Raw genomic sequence first — 21,261 nt, forward strand, 5'->3', positions numbered from 1 at the left:
TTGTGTTAACATTAAAATGCTTATCATTCAGTCTGCACAATCTCTCTGAAAATGTGGTATTTTCACTTTCAACTGAAACTGATCTCAAGTAAAGATAGGGAAACTTCTCAGCTGCTGTGTTGTAAAGGATCAGTGGAATTCAAAATCACAGTGCCAGAGGGCTGAGAGGCAGGCTGCAAGAGATCAGTAGAAGGAAAGTTGGGAACATCAAGGACAGGGTTTAAAATGAACTTTAAGCTTTCTAGCCAATGAGGATCAATTGTGAAATATCCTCTCACAAGAGCTGATGATGCATACGTTCTCTGCTTTGTTTCCATTTATTTATTTATATTATTTTATATGTATAAATAGCCATTTTTGCAGTAATCTGATTGAAAAACAGGAACTCTGTGTGTACTGTGTAGCTGTGTACTGGCTGCAGAGAGGGTGAACAAAGACAACTGGGATTGATTTGCAGGTGTACTAAAGAATGTTAGAAATTCTTTTGTATTAATAATATTAACATGTTGCATTTCTGACTATGATAGTTGCTGTTCTTGCTTTTGTCTATCATTTCCTTCTACTGCTACAAGTTGAACAATATACTTCACTGTTTCTAAATGGGACTTCAGCATCCTTCTTCTATGTATTCTAAAATACCTGGGATGTATCTAGAACTCTGTTTCAGCAACTTATCCCAGTTTTCTCGTCTGGGATTTAGTAGCTGCTGTCCTATGTTTATCAGACTCCTCCTTAGTTTCTAACGACAACAACTGAATGCATTGCATTATCAATTACAATACCACATAACTGATACAGTGTAGTTTGAAGCCATTTGTTTGTTGATTTGTGATTTAGCATGGAGTTTCTAGTATTTTCCACAAATGAAAAATGTTTTTATGATATCTCTGTTCTTCCATAATTCTGCTTTATATCTCATTCTCTCCTTTCCATCTGCCAGGTACTTATATCTGAAGGCCTAGGAAGGTATGCAAAGGACCCTAAATTTGTTTCAGCTACAAAACATGAGATTGCTGATGCTTGTGACATGACTATCGATGAGATGGAAAGTGCGGCAAGTAATCTTCTCAATGGAAATATTAGTAATGGGACCAATGGGGATATGTTCCCCATTTTAAGCAGACAAGATTATGAACTTCAAGAATTTGGTCCTGGCTACAGTGACGAAGAACCAGAACCAGGACGATATGAAGAAGACTTAGCTGATGAAATGATATGCATTACAAGCTTATAGTATTTAGCAAGGGAAATGATTTTAAATAACAGAAAAAGTGCCTCATAGTTTAAAGATGCTAGGCACTAGTTGGGGTTAATTGATCAAGTTTTGTACAAGTGATGTCACGCCTCAAGGAAGCCATAACTAATAAACAGATTATCTCCGGGTTGCTGAAATGTAATCAGAGCTGCAGCACATCATCTCTTCCCACAGAAGCTTCAGTTTCTCTGTAGGAATAAGGTTATTTTGGAAAGAAGCAGGTTCTGACAATCAGTTTTTTGAGGGCTCGAGTGGGATTCTGAGGTGTAATATCTTGCCTGTCCTTCAACTTTGTGCTGCTGTCCTTCATAGTAGAGCGGGATTTTGTCAATGAAAATGTGTAAGTCCAGCACAACACGAGGTGAGTGATGACAACCAATAATGTCATTACCTCAGTACTCAAGAGCATATCAGCTGTCCATCACATATCTATTCTAATACTGTTTTCAAACCTGCCTCCCGATTTCTTTTCTTAATGCTCTTCTAAAACATGGTTTGTCATGCTCTACCTGTTAGAGATCATTGGAAAAAGAAGTTATATAAAGAATACTCTGTCATATGTAACATCAGTTTACATAGGAAAATATCATTCAGATAGTCTGTTTTATGACTATCACGTTAAGGGCAAAATATACTGGAATAATTGCATTCTTACTAATGCACTTGCAACCAGGTTAAAGTAGAATTAGATAAGATAGTTTGCTAAAAGTTATATAGTAGAAATTATTGTAAATGAATTGTAATATACAATGATTTGTATTTGTAAAGAGATGTTCTATATTTTGTAATTATTGTACCGTAATTGAACTGCAGCAATATTTATGGACCCTAATTATTGTAACTCTCCACAGAATTCTAGATATGAGTATTTTTACTTGGAATATATAGATCTATAGCATAAATATTTAAATAGAGCCACCTCTCATTGTAAATCTTTTTGGGATAAAGTGTCAAGTTTGAACTTGACAACACAGACTTTTTTTAACATTATGGTGTCAAATGAATCTCTCTGTGTAAGGGATGCACAGTTGACCATTTGCAGTCTTATACTTGGAAAGGTAAAAGATCTGAAATTATTTTAACATTTTGATTGAAAAGTAAGTTGTAATTTTATTTTTGTATTAATCCCATGCTACTGAAAAATTAAAATTATTAAAAAATTGGCAAGTTCATGCCAGGGTACTACTGATCATGGGACAGTTTGTTTTGACAAAGTACATTACCTATGTACCCTACTGTGATAGAAAGCATCTAGGGCAGAAACTATTTCATGGGTAAAGGAAAATGCTTTACTAAGTACTGCTTACTTTGCTCAGAAAAAGAAGAAATATAATTAAATGATTCTTCACAGAACCCCCCAAAAAAAAAATTATATAAAAAGTATACGACTTTATTGCCTCTACCTTTCTGTTTTATGTGTACTATTTCAAAGATTTATTTTTATGCAATCAAAAGAGGGCTGAGATATTGTTCATAATGCAGTAAAACCCTGAAATGACTTTGAGGCTAATACAACCTTGGAGGAAAATAAAAAAACACTGAAAGCTACTGTCTATTTTGTTAGCACTGGATAACAATGACTTGTTCTAACAAGTTGCATTATCAGGTTTTACCTGTAGTTCATATGCTAGATAGCAATCCAGTTCACATTTTTACAAATGTGATGTTTAAAACATGTCAATAAACATTTTGTACATAATGACAATTTCCTATGAATAGCATACAGACTTCCTCTGGAATCATTCTTATTTCAAATGCCAGGATAAGAACTTAAAGATTTGTAAATTCTTTCTTGACCTAAATCATTTTGTATTAAAACAAATGCAAAATGTTCTTCAAAATAAAACTGTGTAATAATTTTATTATACTTGGGACTCCTTTTACTAACAGTTTTTCACCAGGAAGCTCCAAAAGTGAAATTCTGTTTGTACCGTTTGGAGAATGGAAAGGAACACATGGAATTTGATTACAGATCTACAGAATTATAGTGTGCAAGATCTTTATGAATAATTGCTGTTAACCAGAAAGGAGAAAAGTGATTAGAGTATTTGTATGAACAAGGGCTGTATTCCTGCTGTACTCTCTAGGGGATTAATGCTCCCAGAGGTGTGAATGTATGGAAGCAATCAAGCAAATCTGACTTAACATTGCTTAAGAAGTGAAATCTGTTATGCCTGTCACTGAGGTGCGTTACCCACTGTAGTCATTTTGTTACTCATCTTAACTTACAGGAGCAAAGTTTCCGATACCAAAATAAAGTTTTCAGATCGTATTTCACAGAAATAGCAGTCAGAAGTTTTCACAGCTCCACCTCATTTCTGAAAAACGCCTTTAAGAAAGCTGGAGATGGAACATTTAAAACAAAAACAAACAAACAAAAAACCCATAAGTAATGACATAGACTTTTCTCATAGCACATCTACTGTAGCAGATTGCGCTGAACTTTTCAAATTAAGCATATGTCTGAACAGACAGAAAAAGATATGCTGACTTCACTGTATTTTCTTGCTAATATTATAGCTAGTCCTCAGTTTCGAATGGTCTGATGAGAAAGACACTCTTTGGGGCAGATATACTATTTTATGAGAAAACAGTCCTTATGAACAGTGGAGGAAATTCAGCTACAAGCCACGTTCTATATAATTAATGGTTTAACTATACATAGAATAACTGTTCAATTTTATCGCAGAAGTGTAAGGAAAAAAAGATGAACCCGTATATGTACATGGTAACTGGCAGCCTTAGAATGAATCACAGAATTGTAGTCATCACTCCATTAAAAGAAATGAAAGTGATCTCAACAATTATTGCATTTATCATGATTTCCCTGATATGTTTACATATGAACATAATGACAGAAAGCATTATGGTTGTCCATTAGCAAGGAGTTAAATACAACTAAGAGAAGTTAGATTCACTTAAAAATTGTACATATAAAATATATTCATATTTGAACATTGTGCTTTTTTTTGGAGGTTGGATGACAGAACAATATAGACTAAAAAGAACACTGCAATAAGATGTGTTGTATCTACAGTAACTTTTGAACTATTAATAACATGCACAAATGCTTTTATTTTTTTTCCCAACAATCCATGTCATGTAACTATTATTTTAATAAGATATATAAATACTTCAATATGTTTCTGTTACAGAAAATGTCTGTTACAAGCCCACTATTTACTTTCCCAGTTGCCTTACTTAGTTGTAGAGTAATTGAAATCATACACTTGAAAAGTATTTTAAAGTATTTTAAGCTGGAGAAACATCAGAAGTTCCGGTGTACAAAATCCTGAGTGTCCTTAAATGAGACAAAATGCAGTTTTACAAATACTGCTATTTTCTACTGCTTTTAATAGCACTTCTCATGCTAAAGCAATTTGAACTGAGATTCAAGTACAGAAAGAAATGAGTTTGGTCACCTTTCTTAATCTTATTGCCCCCAGCCAGAATCATCCAGCTGTCTTCGAAGCACCCACAGCAAGCAGTTCCCATGGAAATGCTGGTGCTGGCACTCACAGTACCATTGCTGGTTGAAGTCAGGCTGGCAGGTCTAGGAACTTTCCAATTCTTACATCAAAAAAATTTTACAGTGAACTCTTCTTGAATACATAATATACTATCATCTGCTTTTATATAGAAAAAGTATCTGAATAGAAATGGAAATAATATATGTTTAACCAACACATTAACATATTTTGTTAAATAATGTCCTGTGATCAGCATCATTCATAAGGTGTGTAGATGGCTGATGTTTAACTTGCAGGCTCCCAGTGCTCCACAGAGCGCATTAGAACATTTTGTATCTGTTCTAAGTACCTTTAGCAGACTGAACTCTGCTAGGAGTAAGAACAATTTTAACAGAAATTCAATCCCAGCAGACACACAGAATGCAGGAGAATCTAATGGCTGCTTGTTGCTACCTAAAGATTATCCCAGGACAACATTTGCAAATACCTAAAGAATTTCCTTAGGACTACATCAAAGGAATGCATGAAGGAGCCATGAAGTTCTGTAGCAGTGAGGTCTAAATTAATAAGGCAACTACAGCTGCACAGCAGTGAAAAAAATCTTCAAATGTTTAGAAGGGGAATAACTTGCAAGGACTGTATGTTTAGAACTGTGACAAAAGATGATGGTTCAGAACAAATGCCTGATTGTCTGATTACATAATGCAGCAAAGCATACCTTGATTGCAAAAAGCAGCAAGACACGTGAATGTAAAACGCATGCAATTCTATATGTTTATCTAACCTCACTATTTCCTAATCTCTCAGAATTTGAAATAATGGCAGATGACAGCTCTGTGTGTTCAAGCAATAAGTTATGTAATATAGCAACTAGATAATCCTCCGCAGTTGCATAATAACAATTCCCATGCTGCATGTCTAGATTGGAAACCCATGTTGTCAATCTGCAAATGCGAGAACTTCACTGTTACATCTTTCCAAATTTCTTCCGCTCTCAAGTGCACAGGACTGAGGTGAGTCTCATCACTGGTATTATTCTCAACATCTTTAACAGCTCATATTCTAGATGACACTAAGATATAGTGAATCTCTTTAAATGAAGATCTCAGAAGAATAGCTGCTGAATAAAAGCTTTTAGTTGCTATAAAAGTGGTACATTATACATAATTCATGCTCTCCCTAAAGGCACAGTTGTGTCAGGTGAATTGTCTTACGAATACAGCCAATCAATCACCTCTGACTTAAAATATTCTTTTTGTTCCACAAATTCCAGGCAAATATATGTCGTACATAGAAAGGGTTTACCTGTTTCCTTTGGGAGTGATGTTCACTTCTATCCCCTTCCATCTTCAAAATTTTTATTTATTTCTTATACTCTGATCAATTAAGTCCTTTCCCTCAGCTCGCAGCAGGGCTTCCAATCATTACTTTGCAGCAGCACTAGGTAGAAAAATCTGCCCTAAACATCTGCAGTTGTCCCTCTAGCCAACATCTGAGTCAGCAGCCTTTTTGTAATTTTTTTTTCTTTTCAATTTGCTCAAATGGTGTAAAATTTCACTTTTTCTGGGAAAAAAAAGCATATTCTGTTCACAGGAAGTACTGAGCAATCTGAAGGTATAGAAGCATTTGCTTTATAATTAATAGTTACTTAGTCTGAAGTTAGCTTGGAATACTTAACAAATCCATACAATTGAATGAATTTGGTTCCAGTTAATGAATTCCATTTCTTTAGGTGTATTATTTTTGTTTCTTTGTTTTTCAGTTCAGCACCAGTAAGTTAGACACACACAGAAACAGCCATGAAGATCATGTATTTGTTTGACATATTTGAAGATAGTTAGCAAAGATTTAAGTCCTAACTGAAGTATAGCATTGGTATACGAGTAAGTCGTTTGCCTTTGAATTCAAAAAGATCTCTCCTCATATCAGTGATATCTTATTTAATGTAGTTATTTTGAGTGAACTTCCGTTTTAAAGCTACCTCAGCTATAAATATTTCTAATCATTTTTGATTGATAGTTGGACACTATTGAGTATATTTGCATGCACTCATCTTTGAGCAAAGATCAGAAACTTTATGGAAATTATTGGGTGTGTGGATCCCTTACAATGGTACAAGATAAAGCAGCACAACTAAATGAGCTTAAATTGCAAACTGAATTCTACTGTGTTTCTTGAAAAAAAAAAAAAAAAAGCAAGGGGAAAGTCCAGCTTTCCAATATGTTTTTATAAATATCAGTTCTATTTCTGCATTTATTAGGAAAAAAAAAAGTTTTTGATAAATGTATTTTATGTCTTTTTTTCTAAGTTAAGAGTGCTAAGTATGGTAAAGTCCAACTTCTAGTAAAGATTTGTAAATTATGCATTCTTCCCATAAAAAACACATCTTACAAATTCTGGACATGTTAAGTGTCTCTTCTATGAATTCTGACACTTACTACTAGTTTGGCCTGTAAGTACATAAATGCTTGCAATTACTTTTCAGAATGTGGGAATTACTGAGTAGCTGTAATCTTGGTAATAATCTCAAAACAGTTCAAATTCTTCCTTTAAATAATAAGACATATCATAAGGAATTTTTCTATAGTAAAATAAACAGCTTGAGCCAACTGATTAAAAAAAAAACAACAATCTAATCTTATATAAGATGGACCAAATTAGTAGCTGCTTTACTGTGATGTGTATTTTTCTATGGCATTTATTTTGTTGGCCCTTCCAATTGAGATACAAACACACAGATGAAAATCTAAGTGGCAAAAATGTGAAAGGATGACAACGTTTATCGTTGTTTTTCCAAGGTCTTGGGCTTATATACAGGAACATTTTTCTCCTGAAGTGATGGGAGCCCCTTAATTATATCTGCAGCTTTCTCTGCTATCATAATAGTAGGGGCATTCAAATTCCCACTGACTATACTGGGCATTATTGAGGCATCTACTACTCTCAAATTTTCAACACCAATTACTTTTGTTTGGGGATCAACAACAGCGGCGCTATCTGAAGGCTGACCCATTTTACAAGTGCAAGAAGGATGATAAGCACTATCAGACTTCTGTCTTATGAAGGCATCTATTTCTTTGTCAGACTGAACATTGTTTCCTGGTTGAATTTCAGGTCCACGAAATTTTTCAAAAGCTTTCTGAGCAAAGATCTCTCTGGTCAACTTGACACACTGGCGGAATTCCCAAATGTCTCTTTCTGCATGGAGAGAAAATAAGATGGCTCTAAGTACAGTCTAACATAGTAGAACAAAAAAAGAAAAAAAAAAGAAAAAGAAAAAAAAAAGAAAATAGCAGAAAAGAGAGAAGGATACAGGGGAAGTCCCTCACTTATTGCTGAAAGCAAAAGTAGAACATTTTGAACAAATCTCATAGATTTATACTCACTAGCAAAATAGCTACATATATTGCATGCACAAGGGAATAGGTGAGTTATGAAAAGTTGCTCTTTATTTTGCGATACCCACAGTCTCTGACTGCATTCCCATAAAGAAATTCTTCGTATCTGCCCAGTATTTTGGACAGTGGCCTCTTTGATACAATCTGACAATCCACCAACCTTCACTTCTGAACTGATTTCAAGTAGATGTGAAAATCTGCTACTGTATCAGGCAGGAAATAAGTTGTCATCAAGGATGGAGAAGCTGCTTTTACCTTCCGACATGTAGTTAGGCTCAATGATAGGATGGTCCTTTGGATCTGCACTCTTCAGCTTTAGCCAGCCAACACTTGCACTCCTCATGGGTCCTACATGGACCTGCAAACCCATTCTATACTCATGACAAAATCCCACCAGACATATTTCCAAATTTAGAACATTCTATTTCTTTTTCAATTCGGACAGACTTTGCAAATTAAATACGATATTCTGTAAGAAAGAGAAATGTACCTGTCTTTTCAACTTACAGCTGGTTTTTTCCAATTTAAAGTACAATCACTTTAGCAGTAGCACAGCATTCTAATGCAATCAGATCAAATTACTATAACCACTGAAGAGATCAGCAAGAAGATGATGTATATTCAGGAACAGTTCCTTACCATTAGCACAGACTTTTGGATCAGAATGACATTTTAAAAATGAGGTTGGATTTGTGCCAATAAATAAATGAGTAGCTTCTTATAATCTAGCTTACACCTCTGCCTAAACTGCAGGGGAACTGAGAACACCTTGGTTTAGTTTTGTACATCTAGCACAACAGTGTCCAATGAACAGTACTATGGCACTTCAATAGTGCAATTACTTAAACACATTTACAGAGATAAAAAAGCAGCATAATTTTAGTAGCAATTTCAAATAATTGTCATTTACTTTTTCCCAATGTAGGAGGTTTAGTCAGCTCTTTATGCTGTAAAAGGTATTTCACAGCATAAAGCCAAATCACAATGACCACACTAAAAGATCAATCTACTTCCTATAGGGACTATAGAACATTACTGCAATAAGTTTTTAAAAACCTCACCTGGTAAGCTTCCATCGTGGAAGCAACCCGACCGTGATCAATCACCTGAGAAGGGAGAAAGTGGAACTGAATGTCGGGGTGAGGAACTCCTGGCTGACTTCGGATAAACCCACCAGATTCTAAGTGGGCAGTGGCTCCCTCACCTAGGGAGTGAAAATGAGCAATAAAATGCCATTACAAGACCTCAGAAAAGCAAGAAACCTATTTCTTTTTAACTTGTTTTACTATAGATAGTATGTTGGTTGCTCCAAAAGTAATGCCTCCTATTTATTTCAACAGAAACTACAATGGATACAAAAAGTGCAGTAACACTACTTGACTGAGAAAAAAATTCAGATACAAAACACTTTTTTTTTTCAGTATGTAGTCATCACTATTAGCAATACTTTTTCACCAATGATGAACAAGACCTTGCATGCCAAGCTTGTAAAAATCTGCACCAGCAGAGATGGCCCATTGCTTCACAACTGCTATGATTGTGTAATTGCTAGGAAAATGTTGCCCATGCAGCCCATCTTTCATCAGCCTGAATAGATGGAAGTCAGAATGTGCCAAATCTGGGTTATATGGATAGTGTGGTAGGACAGTCCAGTCAAAATGGGTAATGTGCTCCACTGTCATCAGACTGGTGTGGGGCCTGGCATTAATGTTGCAAGAGAAAGTTGTCTTTTTCTCTGGCCTGACTCTGGAAGTTCAAGTCTTCAGCTTATCCCACATCATGATCTAGCAGTCAGATACGGTTTGTCTGTGTTCCAAGAAATCTATAAATATCATCCAAAATACACTGCACGTAACTTTACCCACTGAGAGCTGCATCCTGAGCTTTTTATTCAGTGAGGAATTCACATGTTGCCACTTCATGAACTATTGTTTTAACTCCACCTCATAGTGGTGACACAGCATCTTGTCACTGGTACTGATGTGATCCAGGAAATTGTTACGTTCAGCCATGTATTGTTTCAATGGGATCTGGCAAAATTGCATGCGGTCTTTCTGTTCATGTGTGAGCGTTCATGGGAACCCCACCCAGCACAAACTTTATGACATTCCAGTATTGCCATCATTGTTTTCAATACTTTGAAGTCAATATTCAGCTCTTTACACAGATCCCTGGTTGTAATCCAGATGAGCTGGTTGAGGTGCTCTTTATTTCATGGTGGGAACTGAGCATGGCCATCCAGAATGTGGCTTATCTTTCACATTGTTGTTGCCACTAAATGCACCACATACCACCTCACTGTGCTAACATCCACTGTTCAGTCTCTGTAAACATTCAGCAAGCATTTGTGAAGGCCACTGAGTGCCATTTTTTCCACATAGAAGAATTCAATTACATGTGTTTGCTTTCTTTCATTTTTGTTAGACTGCCCCTCTGCTGCCATCTGTCACACAGCAACAAAATGTCACAGGATACTGGTGGGAAGATTCAACATCTACTGCCTTACCATAAATCTGCCTCTGACATCATGGGCCAACATCACAAAATAGGAGGCATTATTTTCAGAGCAGCCCTCACAATTCATATATACAGTGAAAATTGCAACAAATACAAACATTTCAGGAACAGCTTGCAGTGGAAACAGTATATATCACTTTCACCTGCTTCTTAATCACTAGGTAAATGTAATTCTCTATAACTTTGGAAATTCCAATTATTTGATAGTGAGATGTTGCTGTTACCACAGTATAACTGGCAGAAGCACTGCCTACAGTCTAACTGCAGAGGCAGATTCAATACTGGGACTCTGCCAGATGTAGAGGGAACCAGCTACAGCATCTTGATATCATTGCACTGCATGCTTCAAGAGAAGAAGCATAGCTATCCCATCAGTCACATGTAATAGGCAAAGACATCCACAGTGCCTACCCTGAAGGGGAAAATGAAGAGACTACTATGTCCCTCATATTATGTTATTTTCAGATCCATTTAAAACCATGATTCATCCCTCCGTGACCATTACTCCCATGGTAAATGCCACACATACGCAGCATAAGTCATCACCTTGGGCCAGCTACTGACATAATGATTCAGCAGGAGATGAAGGCTTTGAGTTTGGCCAAACTATTTTAATGATTTCAAGGATTACTTTGATAGATTCTTTTTAAAGTCTGGATTATTATAACATAAAGCTGGATTATTATAAAATGAGAGTGCCATTTTTAACAAAAGTTACTCTGAAGGATTCTGCCTGGAGCAACAAAATTAATATTTTGTGACAAGAATCAGGAAAAATAATTCAGTTCACAGCACATTTTTATCTAAGCAAAATCTATTTTTTAACAAAGCTTCTCTCAGTGCCACCAGGATGTAAAAGTTTTTCTTAAATGGAGATCCATGTGTGTTAAACAACACTGTATAAAAACCTCACTTGATATCTAAAACATAATAACTAATAACTACTTCAAAATATTTTGATTTATAAAAAAAAAGTAATCTTTCAGGCCCTTTGCAAACTCCAGTTAGTTTAAAAGATATGAAATAATTTTATATGAAGGATCCCAGATTTCAAAATTCACAGATAAAAAGCTTTAATAATTCTAAAGCAATCACTGACAGAATTGCATATTTTGTTTCATACCTGTATACTTCCAAAGCCATTCTAGACCAATCCTCACCATGTTAAGTGGTTTTTGTGCACTATATAGAGTAATAGGTTTCGTGCACTTGTGCTGGACGTAGACTTCTAAATGATCTTGAAGGTTCTGGCCTACTCCTGATTAAAAGATTTATAAGGGGGCAGGAAGGAGAAGAAAGGAAAAAGAAAACAAAGTTATGTCACAAAGAACAATTATACTCAAAATTTGCTACCAGAAAACAGCATAAATGGAAACTAACCCAACCTCTTACAAGGGCAATGATGACTAGTACCAAGACTACGCATCACATCATCAGCCCTTTGCTCATGTCACAATCGGGTTTTAAATAAACATAGCATAACTAGAACAAAAATAGTAAGGTGAATGGCAGACATATCATTTGTTCTAAAATTGTCAGATCTGACTGCTGAGTAGAGTATTAGATTTTCTAGTTCAAAGAAGTTCATGTTGTTCTTTCCATATTTTAATATATACGACAGTGACAGTTGATACAATCTCTTGTGGATCAAAACCCCTTGTCCAAAATTCTAAATTATTAGTATGCAGCTTTATTTTAAAGCCGCTTAGTAGCATTTTTCAGAAAGGCTTTTTACACTATCAAATGGTGGAGGAACTGTAGGGGGGCATTGCTCAGTTCCAAAATCAATCCATGTTTCCACTGATTTGTAACGCTGTTGATTTCAGTCCATATTACCTGACATAAAGACAACAAAAATTAATGAATTTGTTCAATTTAATAGACTTTGAACTGAATCCTTAGCAAGATACAAGGTTGAAAGAAATTGAAGATTACCAGGAAGGTGGCATACAACAGGGATTCCCAGTTTTTTTAAATCGTCTGCATTGCCAATCCCAGACAACATAAGTAAGCTGTGGAGAATTTATGGCACCTCCACTTAAAATAACTTCTTTACTGGCAAAAGCCTAAAATGAAATGAGCAGATAAGTCCTAGTGTTATTAAGCTTGATCTGAATGCAAATGAGCTTCAACTCAGATACAATTCTGACTGAGATCACTCACATTTTTCTTATCCTCACATTTTTCTTATTCTAAATGTATTACTATCTTGCGACAAGTTTTTTTAAGGAGAAATGATCAAGCTTTCAATATGAGCAGACAAGCTGTGACTTGATATTACGCAAGAGTGCCGTGTAATGTTTCAAGTGGAACCTACACTTATATTATCTCTGTAAACTGGAGTGTGATGAAATGCTGGTATTTCAGAAGAACAGTTCTGAAAATACTGTTATCTCTAAATCAATACAACTGAAGTATCACCTACTGTAAATAACTCACAAAGAATCATACACTGGAAGCTGACATTTTACAGAGTAAGGCATCACTTGTATTACATACCTACTTGTTTTATTTATTTATTTATTTATAAGTTTGGCTATGAATAATGTCTTTCATACTGGAAAGTATAAATCTTTCACCTTTTCCCTTTGTCCATTTTTCACATACTCAACACCAATGGATTTTGTTCCTTGAAACAAGATCTTTGTTACAAGCGTCTTCTCAGTAACTGACAAATTGGGACGTGATATAGCTGGATGAAGGTAAGCACTAGCTGTGCTCCATCTTTTACCTGCAATATAAACTTAAATTTAAAATCAAAATAGTTGTACTAAGTTCTCTTCAAGATTTTCACCAATACCAATAGCAGGATGTTTATACAATAAAAGCATTCCTCTGTAGTGTTCAAAGCAATACTATTGGATATATACTAACTAGATCTTTCATTTTAACAAACTTCCCAAAGACATTCTGAAATCCTAAAAATCCTCTTATCCCAAATTTACCTTTAACTCAAGATCTGCATGCCAAAACATTTTTAAATGAAATACACACTAGACTAACAGCAAGCTGCTGTGAAATGCGTAGGGGAAGTTTAGAGTTTGGTAGCTGTTCATCAACCCAAACAACCAAAAAGCATTCAGTGCAGATTATGTCTGTATTCTAAAATTATTTCAGTACTTCTGGTGGGTCAGAAACACATATTCCTTAATGAAGCCTTTACAATTTACCTTGGTGTATAGTCATGTCCATCCAGCCAAATCCTTCTTGTTGATAACCATTCATATCATCTGTGAAGGGATACCCAGCTTGCTGGGCTGCATCCAGGAATGCTTGATGAAGAGGATGGTTTGTTTTTCCCCTTGACACATAAAGAGGTCCTTTTCCACCTCTATACTGATCTGATCCCAGCTCATGTGTCTGGGCTTTCTTAAAATAGGGCAAGCAATGATCATAGTCCCATCCTACAGCCCCTTCTCTGCTCCATCGATTATAATCTTCTGCATGCCCACGAATGTATACCATTGCATTGAGAGAAGAGGAACCACCCCACACTCTTCCTCGGGGCCAGTACATAATTCTGTTATCCATATGCTTCTGTGAAGTTGTGTGATAATACCAGTTATATTTCTCATCACAGAGGTTATAAGTTAATGCAGCAGGCATATGAATCTTCCACAGTAGTCTTTTACTACCTAAAAGGGTGTCTTTAGGGCCTGCTTCCAAAAGCAGTACAGTACTGTGAGGGTCTTCAGTCAGCCTGTTGGCTAACACACACCCTGCTGATCCAGCTCCAACAATGACATAATTATAAGAGTTTGCCTTTTCAGAACTAAGCTGAGATAATGCACATGAGATTTTTAATTGTTGCTCCTTGATGCCCCATGTATTTCTTAATAGGTGTGCTTTAAACAGAGCTCCTGTTACTTTGTGAATCTGATTCACAGGACTGCAATGTTTAACTCCATTGATTAAGTAGGACATCTTAACTAATAACACTACTCTTGCAGAGTTAGAAGAAAATCCAGTGTTTTGCCCTAGGAAAAACAAACAAACAAAACTCCAAATTAAAATGTAATAATTAGTGCCGTGTACAACCTCTAAAATGTCTATCACTTTCAGGTAAAAATGCTGTATTTTGTTCATTCTCACTCTCCAAAAGTTTAACTACAATGCTAATAAGACAACAAACATTTACTCTGAAACTTACTGTCTTTTTTTAATGCACTACTGGCACCATTTGAGTGGCATGCTACTTCGTATTATAAGCAGTCCAATTTTGCTTTCCTTTGGGTTCATGAGATAAATACCTGAAGCACATCTTCAAGTATTTGCCAAAACCATGAAGGATAGAAACCTCTGCTTACCTGGTAGTCTCTCTTTATCTGCCTTTAGTGGACAAGAATTTAAGAAAAACAATTGCATAAATTCCCCTAAAAATTTATGTGGTAGTATTGCAGTCAGTTTATAACCATGGAAAGGATTCAGCTGGAAATACAGAACTACAGTTTTTGAAGAATGTCTCCTAATGTAGGTAAAGGCAACACTTGTACATCTGTGGCTTTCTCCCTTGTTATTGAAACCAGATCCTGCAGGAGCACTATGAATACAACTATGATGTGATACTTCCAGGTCCTGATGCTTGATAGGAATGGCAATTATTTACCTTCAGAAAAGCCTGACGACCTTGCAAACAACACAGGTTTAGCTGTGTGCTCAGGCAAGATTTTCATAGCTCATTTTTAAGTCGTAAGTCATAAGTAAGGCCAGTTTGAAATGTGTTTCTCTTGCTTTCTCCCTTTGAAACCATTACTCCTGTACAAACAATAAGTAAAAACAGTTAGATATCCTAGGCTTGTAAAAACTAATTTTTCCTAGTCCGTGGCTCCTAAGGATTTGCTGGAGATTCTATAGACAGCAACATAGTTTTTGTGAGAGAGACCTCTCAAGTTTGTGAAAGCACACACAAGTTCCAGGATCCAAGGCAAAATTAGATGCAATCTCTAACAAATGATCGTAAGTCTTCCATAAGGAACCATATTTATTTACACTGTAATGTATGATATCAAACACATTTTTTTCCTTGGGGAAAGTATGGGAATAAGCACAATCTTTTTCACTAAGAACGCTGTACAAATCCTGAAATTTCTAGAATGTGAGTGTGAACACACATCTGTGTGTGATAGCAGTTTAGCCTAGTAGTTCACACACCTGATTCTCACAGGGCTAACTCAAAGTGGATCCCAGCTGAAGGTAGGAGGGTATCTTTTACAGGTGGAGAATATTAAAAGGATTATTTTAGGGGAAGAGAGTTTGATGATTTCTTGTGTTGCAATAGAGAAAGACAGTTTTTATGTGTTTTGGTTTATTTATAATGAAGATGGTTACAATTTGAGGAAAATGTGATTGACTTACAGAACTGGCAGATTGTAGATTTTGTTGTTTCAGGAAAAGCAGATGGCTTACATGGGATTTTACTACGCTATGGGCTTACGCCCTGCTAATCTGGGAAAGATGCAAGGTATTTTTCTTTTTCTTTCTTTTCCTTTTTATTTCCTATATGTGATTCATTATGAGATAATGTTTTGAACTTCTTTCCTGAAGAAGCAGAATTCCTCTGATGTTGATCCTAAAGATGTTTACTAATTGGACAGGAAGAGTTTCCATGTTCTGGAACAAACGTTAGCCTATTGATTTTGGCATAAAATCTATAATGCCATTAAATATTATTGTGCCTCCTAACCAGACTGCTGGCTAACAGCCATGACCTACTTAGTTGTTGGTGATAAAAAGAGTGAACTGTGCAGAATCCCTAGAATCACATTCAGCTGGAGTTACTTTGTGTCACAGACCTGAGGGTAGTGCCCAGAGACTGTAGTTCTTTGGTTTGCTACAGCACAAGCAGCAGCTATTGAGCTTCTGAAGATGTTAACTAAAATAACATTCCAAAAGCAACGCTGACATTACAGTACTGTTTCTGTCCTGCCTTACTCTAGGACAATATTACTGAAATGCAGACCCTTTAAAAAGCTAATTAGTTGAGAGGCTCTTACATGTGGAAACTTTGAAACTCACAGAGCAATTCAAACTTATATTGAAGGGATCATTGCTTTCTCTTTCTGAAACTAGAACATGATGATTCTTTGCTCTCTAGTAATCTGTTCAGCTCTAAGTGCATACACAGTTTTATCATTGTTTAAATTCATTTACAGTCTTGGGGAAATTTGCAGGAGTCTTTCTTTGAACAGAATAACTTCAGCAAAATTTAACCTAGTAAGTTATTTTTCTAAACTTTCCCTTAGTTTTAACTTGCTCTTTTGAGGGGGAGAATTCACTGTCCATGTCATCTTCCAAAAATCCATTTCAATAAAAGTAGGTTTTGGTTGGTTTCCTTCCCATAACTGTAAAAAAACAAGTTATCTCAGTAGGTACAACTGTCTGCGACTTGCTGGGCACACCATGTATAAAATTCACACAGGATGGTACTTTATGGCCACCTCTATTAAATATTGTGATGGCTGCCAAAGTAAAACATGTAGAAATAGGATGATTTAAATAGCCCAATTCTAATAAAATGCTCTGTAGTTACCACCAAAAAACCAGTGCTTTTTAGGCCTTACTGGATATTACTGGAAGGCTTTATCTGGTTCCTTTCATATCATGTACCCTTTTGTGTTTGTAATAAAAGGTTTCTTATCAGTTGGCAAAGAGCCCTGCAGAAATGCATAAAGCAACATAAAATATACTCATTTATTGCACCAGAGCTTCAAAATTTGAACTCACCTGAAAAAAATGTATCTATTTTACAGGTAAATATTGTTGAAAGAGCTTACAGACAGCATTCTTATGGGAATAAAGAGCAGGAGAACCTCAGCAGGAAAACTTTATTGCTACAGTGTAAGCACAGTATATCTGATCATACACTAGGTAGCTAAAAGTGGGAAGAGCTCTTAAGAGATTGGGGCTCCTCATTGAACACATTTCTCAGTTCAGTATTTGGGGTTATGTGTGAAAAGAGATTTTTCTAAAGGATGATCAAGAAGTGACTATGTCTCTTATTTTTTTCCTGTAGTTTTTGAAAAAGGAGAGGAGGAGGAAAAAAGAAAAAGAAAGAAACTGCATGGGTTGTTTAATGATTAAATCAACTTGCTTTCTTCGCAAGAAAGTTGGTAAAACTAGTTGAAGTGTGTCTGGGACCTAACTCAACTCCTGGAATTTTAAATTTAAAGGGATCTAAGACCACAACAAAGGGAAGAGGCTACATACCTTGCTTGCATAGCAGGGTATATTGAAAAATGGACCATAACAAAGTGGCTGTAGGTGGATGGGGTGGCTAATCTAGAAAAGCTGCATATCTCTGGGCACTGTTACTATTAATGAAACAGAGATTTCCAATTCTCTGATAAAACTGGAAATAAAACTGATCAAAGATAAGTACCAAACAGTTATTATGATAGCCACTGTATCAACTAGGAGGGTGAATTACCAGCCAAGAAAGCAAGAATGAATGTTCTTTTGATGTTACTAAAGTGGTGGTTTGAATCTACTCCATCACATAAATTCATCACATCCATACTTAAATGTTAATTCATGCTTTCCTTTAAGTTTCCTTTAACAAAAAATTTCTTTTTTATTAATGAACTTATTAAATTGGAATGGGAGTGGCTGAGTACCATGGGAGATTATGAGACACTTTTCTCCTGAGAAGAGTGTGTAGGAAGAGGACAATCAACAGTATTTAAGTGACCATGAGAATCAGTGTGCAGGTGATACATGATTTTCTGTGCTTTAAAGCTTGAAGGTGCAGAGGTCAAATCTCAAGCTGTTTTGTGTCAGTGTAAATCAAACATACTTAGCTGGATATGTACATTAGTATTAATGCACAGTTCTTATACGACCCACACACTCATCTGTATGTGGATCTCCTGCCTGAACGCCAGCTCCTGCAGACATATTGAAGCCACAAGGAAACTCCCACTGGCTGATATTCCACTCCCGCTTCTGTTTCACCAGGGCCAAAATGACCGCATTTTCTCTGGTGGAGGCAAATATCCCTCGGCTGGAGATGCCCAGCAGCGCACACCTGGAGCCTGGGAGCGGCGAGGCCTTTCCTGGCCATCACCCTGCGCGTGAAGGTGCAGGAGGAGCAACGAACCCCTGAGGTAAAGCGCTGTGCGAAGTTCCCGCAGCTGGGAGCGCTCAGGCCGATGCAGCTCGCCCTGCTGCACGCACAAACTTCTCCCCTTGCCCGGGGTCGGCACGGCTATGCCCTGAGGGCACGCGCAACCGCTCGAGCCCCGCAGAGCTCCCTCCCAGCCTCGCAGGGAAGGCTGGCGGTGGGACGTGGCACCTCGGGGCCGTGTTTACCACAGAGCCGCCTGTGTGGGGGTCCGCCAGCGGGGCCTTACCCCCTCTCTCCCCCTCCTTCCTACCCCGCCGCCGCCCCGCTCCCTCTGCCTCCCTTTTCCGGCCCTTCCGCCTCGTGTCTCCCCGGAGGCTCGGTCGGTGCCTCTCGGTCCCACTCACGCTGTTCCCGAGGCGGAGGCGGGCCGGGCGCCGTGAAACTCGGGGCCGGATCCCGTCACACGGCCCCGACCCAGCGCAGGGGGAGCGGCCTGTGTGGGAGGCGGTCTGCGGCTGTCCGCGGGAACTTGTGGTTCTTCGGCCGTCGTGAAAGAAGTCCGTCGGGGGAACTCTGCGCCGTTTCGAAACACGACGAGCAGCTGCGGGGCGAAGTCCGCCTCACGCGCCCTCACAAGTTGTAGTGACGCGGGTAAGAGCGAGGCGTACGGCGGGCGTTTGGAGAGCAGAGGAATCGCACTTCAAGGTGTCACCTTCTGCCCGCACAGAATCGCTGCTTGTATTCCTATTATCGCCTATATTCCGTGGCCTTAAGATGGGAATTCTGCACAGTTTAAATAATAACGTCATCTTTTAATCCGTGAATGTGTGTTGTAGAAGTTTCCTTGGTTTCTGTGAGGTAGTGAATTTAGTTTAGCTACTGGTAAAAAGTACTTTAACAGACTAAATCCTCGCATGGAGACGTGCCATTAACATTAAGTACTACTGTTTCTAAACCTGTTGGAGCTTTCTGGTATTTTTGTCCTGTAACTTTCCAGGCATCAGTACCTGAACTCATACAGCAGCAGTATCTCTTTCTAACCAATGCTTCCAACTTGCTCCCTTCCGAAGCAAACACTGTGAGGTCATAAGCTGCCATCTGCAGGGTGTACTGTCACAGCCACACCTAGAGCAGAAATCCATTTAATCAGTTAGTTATTAAACAGATTAAAGCACCACTCGGGAATTTTGTGGAATCCAAATGTAACTGTCTATAAAAAAGAAACAGAAGTGAATTCTACAATAATTAGTCTTGGGCTTGAATATTTAATGCTGCTTTATGAGTGTCAAAAGTATGAAGTACTTGAAAAAGCACAGAAAAAAATGTAATCTTCTGTTAAATCATATTACACTGAAAGCATATTCTCCTAAGTTCTCCTATACTACCACAGTAGGAAAAATCAACAGAGATGACCAGCAAGCTCTGGAGACAGTGTAGGAACTCTGGTTATTCTCAGCAGTGCTGTACTCCACTGTTACATTATTTCACTTCTATAGATATTATTTGTTTTTAATACAGTTTTTAAACAAAATTTATTTGGTCAGCATGAGATTAATCAGTGATTATTAATTCTTTTGCATTACCTTTTAACAAAATTTCTTTTCCGGATACAGACATTAGAAATGATCTCTTCAATAATTAACTAACTGGAGACAGCTTTTTCACCTATGCAAGACTTGGTTCAAAGCAATTGTTGTTTTTTTGCCTTTTCCCCAGAAATCCTCAGTCAATTCAGTTGGAACATTTTTGTTTTCTCCTTTCTGCTCTACTTGTGGTCTGTGGCATTACTACTGTGGTTGCTGACATTGTTACCGAGGTAAGAATACTCACCTCTTTTGAACTTCAGTGTTCCTGTAACTACTATATTAATTGATGTTTTATGTTGTATTAAGCATTTTAATAGTATTAATATACTTTATAGCTGCAAATACATATTTGAAGCTTGGTTTGAGGGTGATTGGAGTCTTTGTTACAGAAGATAAAACAAGAAATAGAACTTCTGTAACAAAGGATTAGTTAACAAGGAGAAAAAACCTCTATGGCTGTTGGTGCTAGCTATGTAAAAGAAATCTAGTTCTTCTGGGTTGTCGTGGGTGGGACAAAAACACTATTCTGCCCTCATAAAAGAGAAGCTAGAATATATTTATTGACATTATATAATGTAGTGTTTTAACAGTGCCTTAAGATTCAAGGTGGCTGGATACACTCAATTATTTACTATGCAGAGGGTAGAGTTAAACATAAACATACAGAAGGCCCTCCTGCTGAGCCATGAGGTTCAGAGTGGACCCTTGTTTTCTAATCTCTTTGAACCATGGAGGTAAGGAGCCTAGATGTGGCACTCCTAGTCCCAGGCTTTGTCAGTGGTTTATATCTAAGGGATTATATGTGCACAGTCAATTTAAGATTGAATCTTAGTGAAGCTAACAAAGCCTAAAACACTTACTGAGGATCTGTATTGGCAAGGGAGCTTGACATCAGGGCATAAGGGATGTATCTCTGTGCAGCCGTAACCTCAAGAGGTGCCCCTGCTCAAGGGGGAGATCCTGTCATGAAGCC

The 21,261-nt window shown here is 37.3% G+C and overlaps 2 protein-coding genes across 4 annotated transcripts in view; one reads left to right on the forward strand and one right to left on the reverse strand.

The window, feature by feature from the left end:
- CACNA1D (calcium voltage-gated channel subunit alpha1 D) overlaps positions 1-2,799 on the forward strand; it is a 170,238-nt gene extending 167,439 nt beyond the window's left edge. For all 3 annotated transcript variants that reach the window (XM_031555547.1, XM_031555545.1, XM_031555546.1), the window contains one exon: positions 941-2,799. In XM_031555547.1, the coding sequence (XP_031411407.1) occupies positions 941-1,234 (294 nt within the window). In that variant the 3' untranslated portion in view covers positions 1,235-2,799. The remainder of the gene's footprint in view (positions 1-940) is intronic.
- A 1,419-nt stretch (positions 2,800-4,218) lies between these two features.
- Positions 4,219-19,396, reverse strand: CHDH (choline dehydrogenase). Its single transcript, XM_003210061.4, is given in 10 exon segments — positions 4,219-7,923; positions 8,379-8,481; positions 9,185-9,327; positions 11,764-11,898; positions 12,576-12,651; positions 12,653-12,706; positions 13,220-13,371; positions 13,811-14,617; positions 15,247-15,395; positions 19,107-19,396. Coding segments are annotated over 9 exon segments (1,956 nt in total). The 5' UTR covers positions 15,314-15,395; positions 19,107-19,396; the 3' UTR covers positions 4,219-7,504.
- Positions 19,397-21,261: the final 1,865 nt, after the last annotated feature.

The sequence above is a fragment of the Meleagris gallopavo genome, chromosome 14 (assembly GCF_000146605.3).
Source record: "Meleagris gallopavo isolate NT-WF06-2002-E0010 breed Aviagen turkey brand Nicholas breeding stock chromosome 14, Turkey_5.1, whole genome shotgun sequence".
NCBI classification, from domain to species: Eukaryota; Metazoa; Chordata; class Aves; order Galliformes; family Phasianidae; genus Meleagris; species Meleagris gallopavo.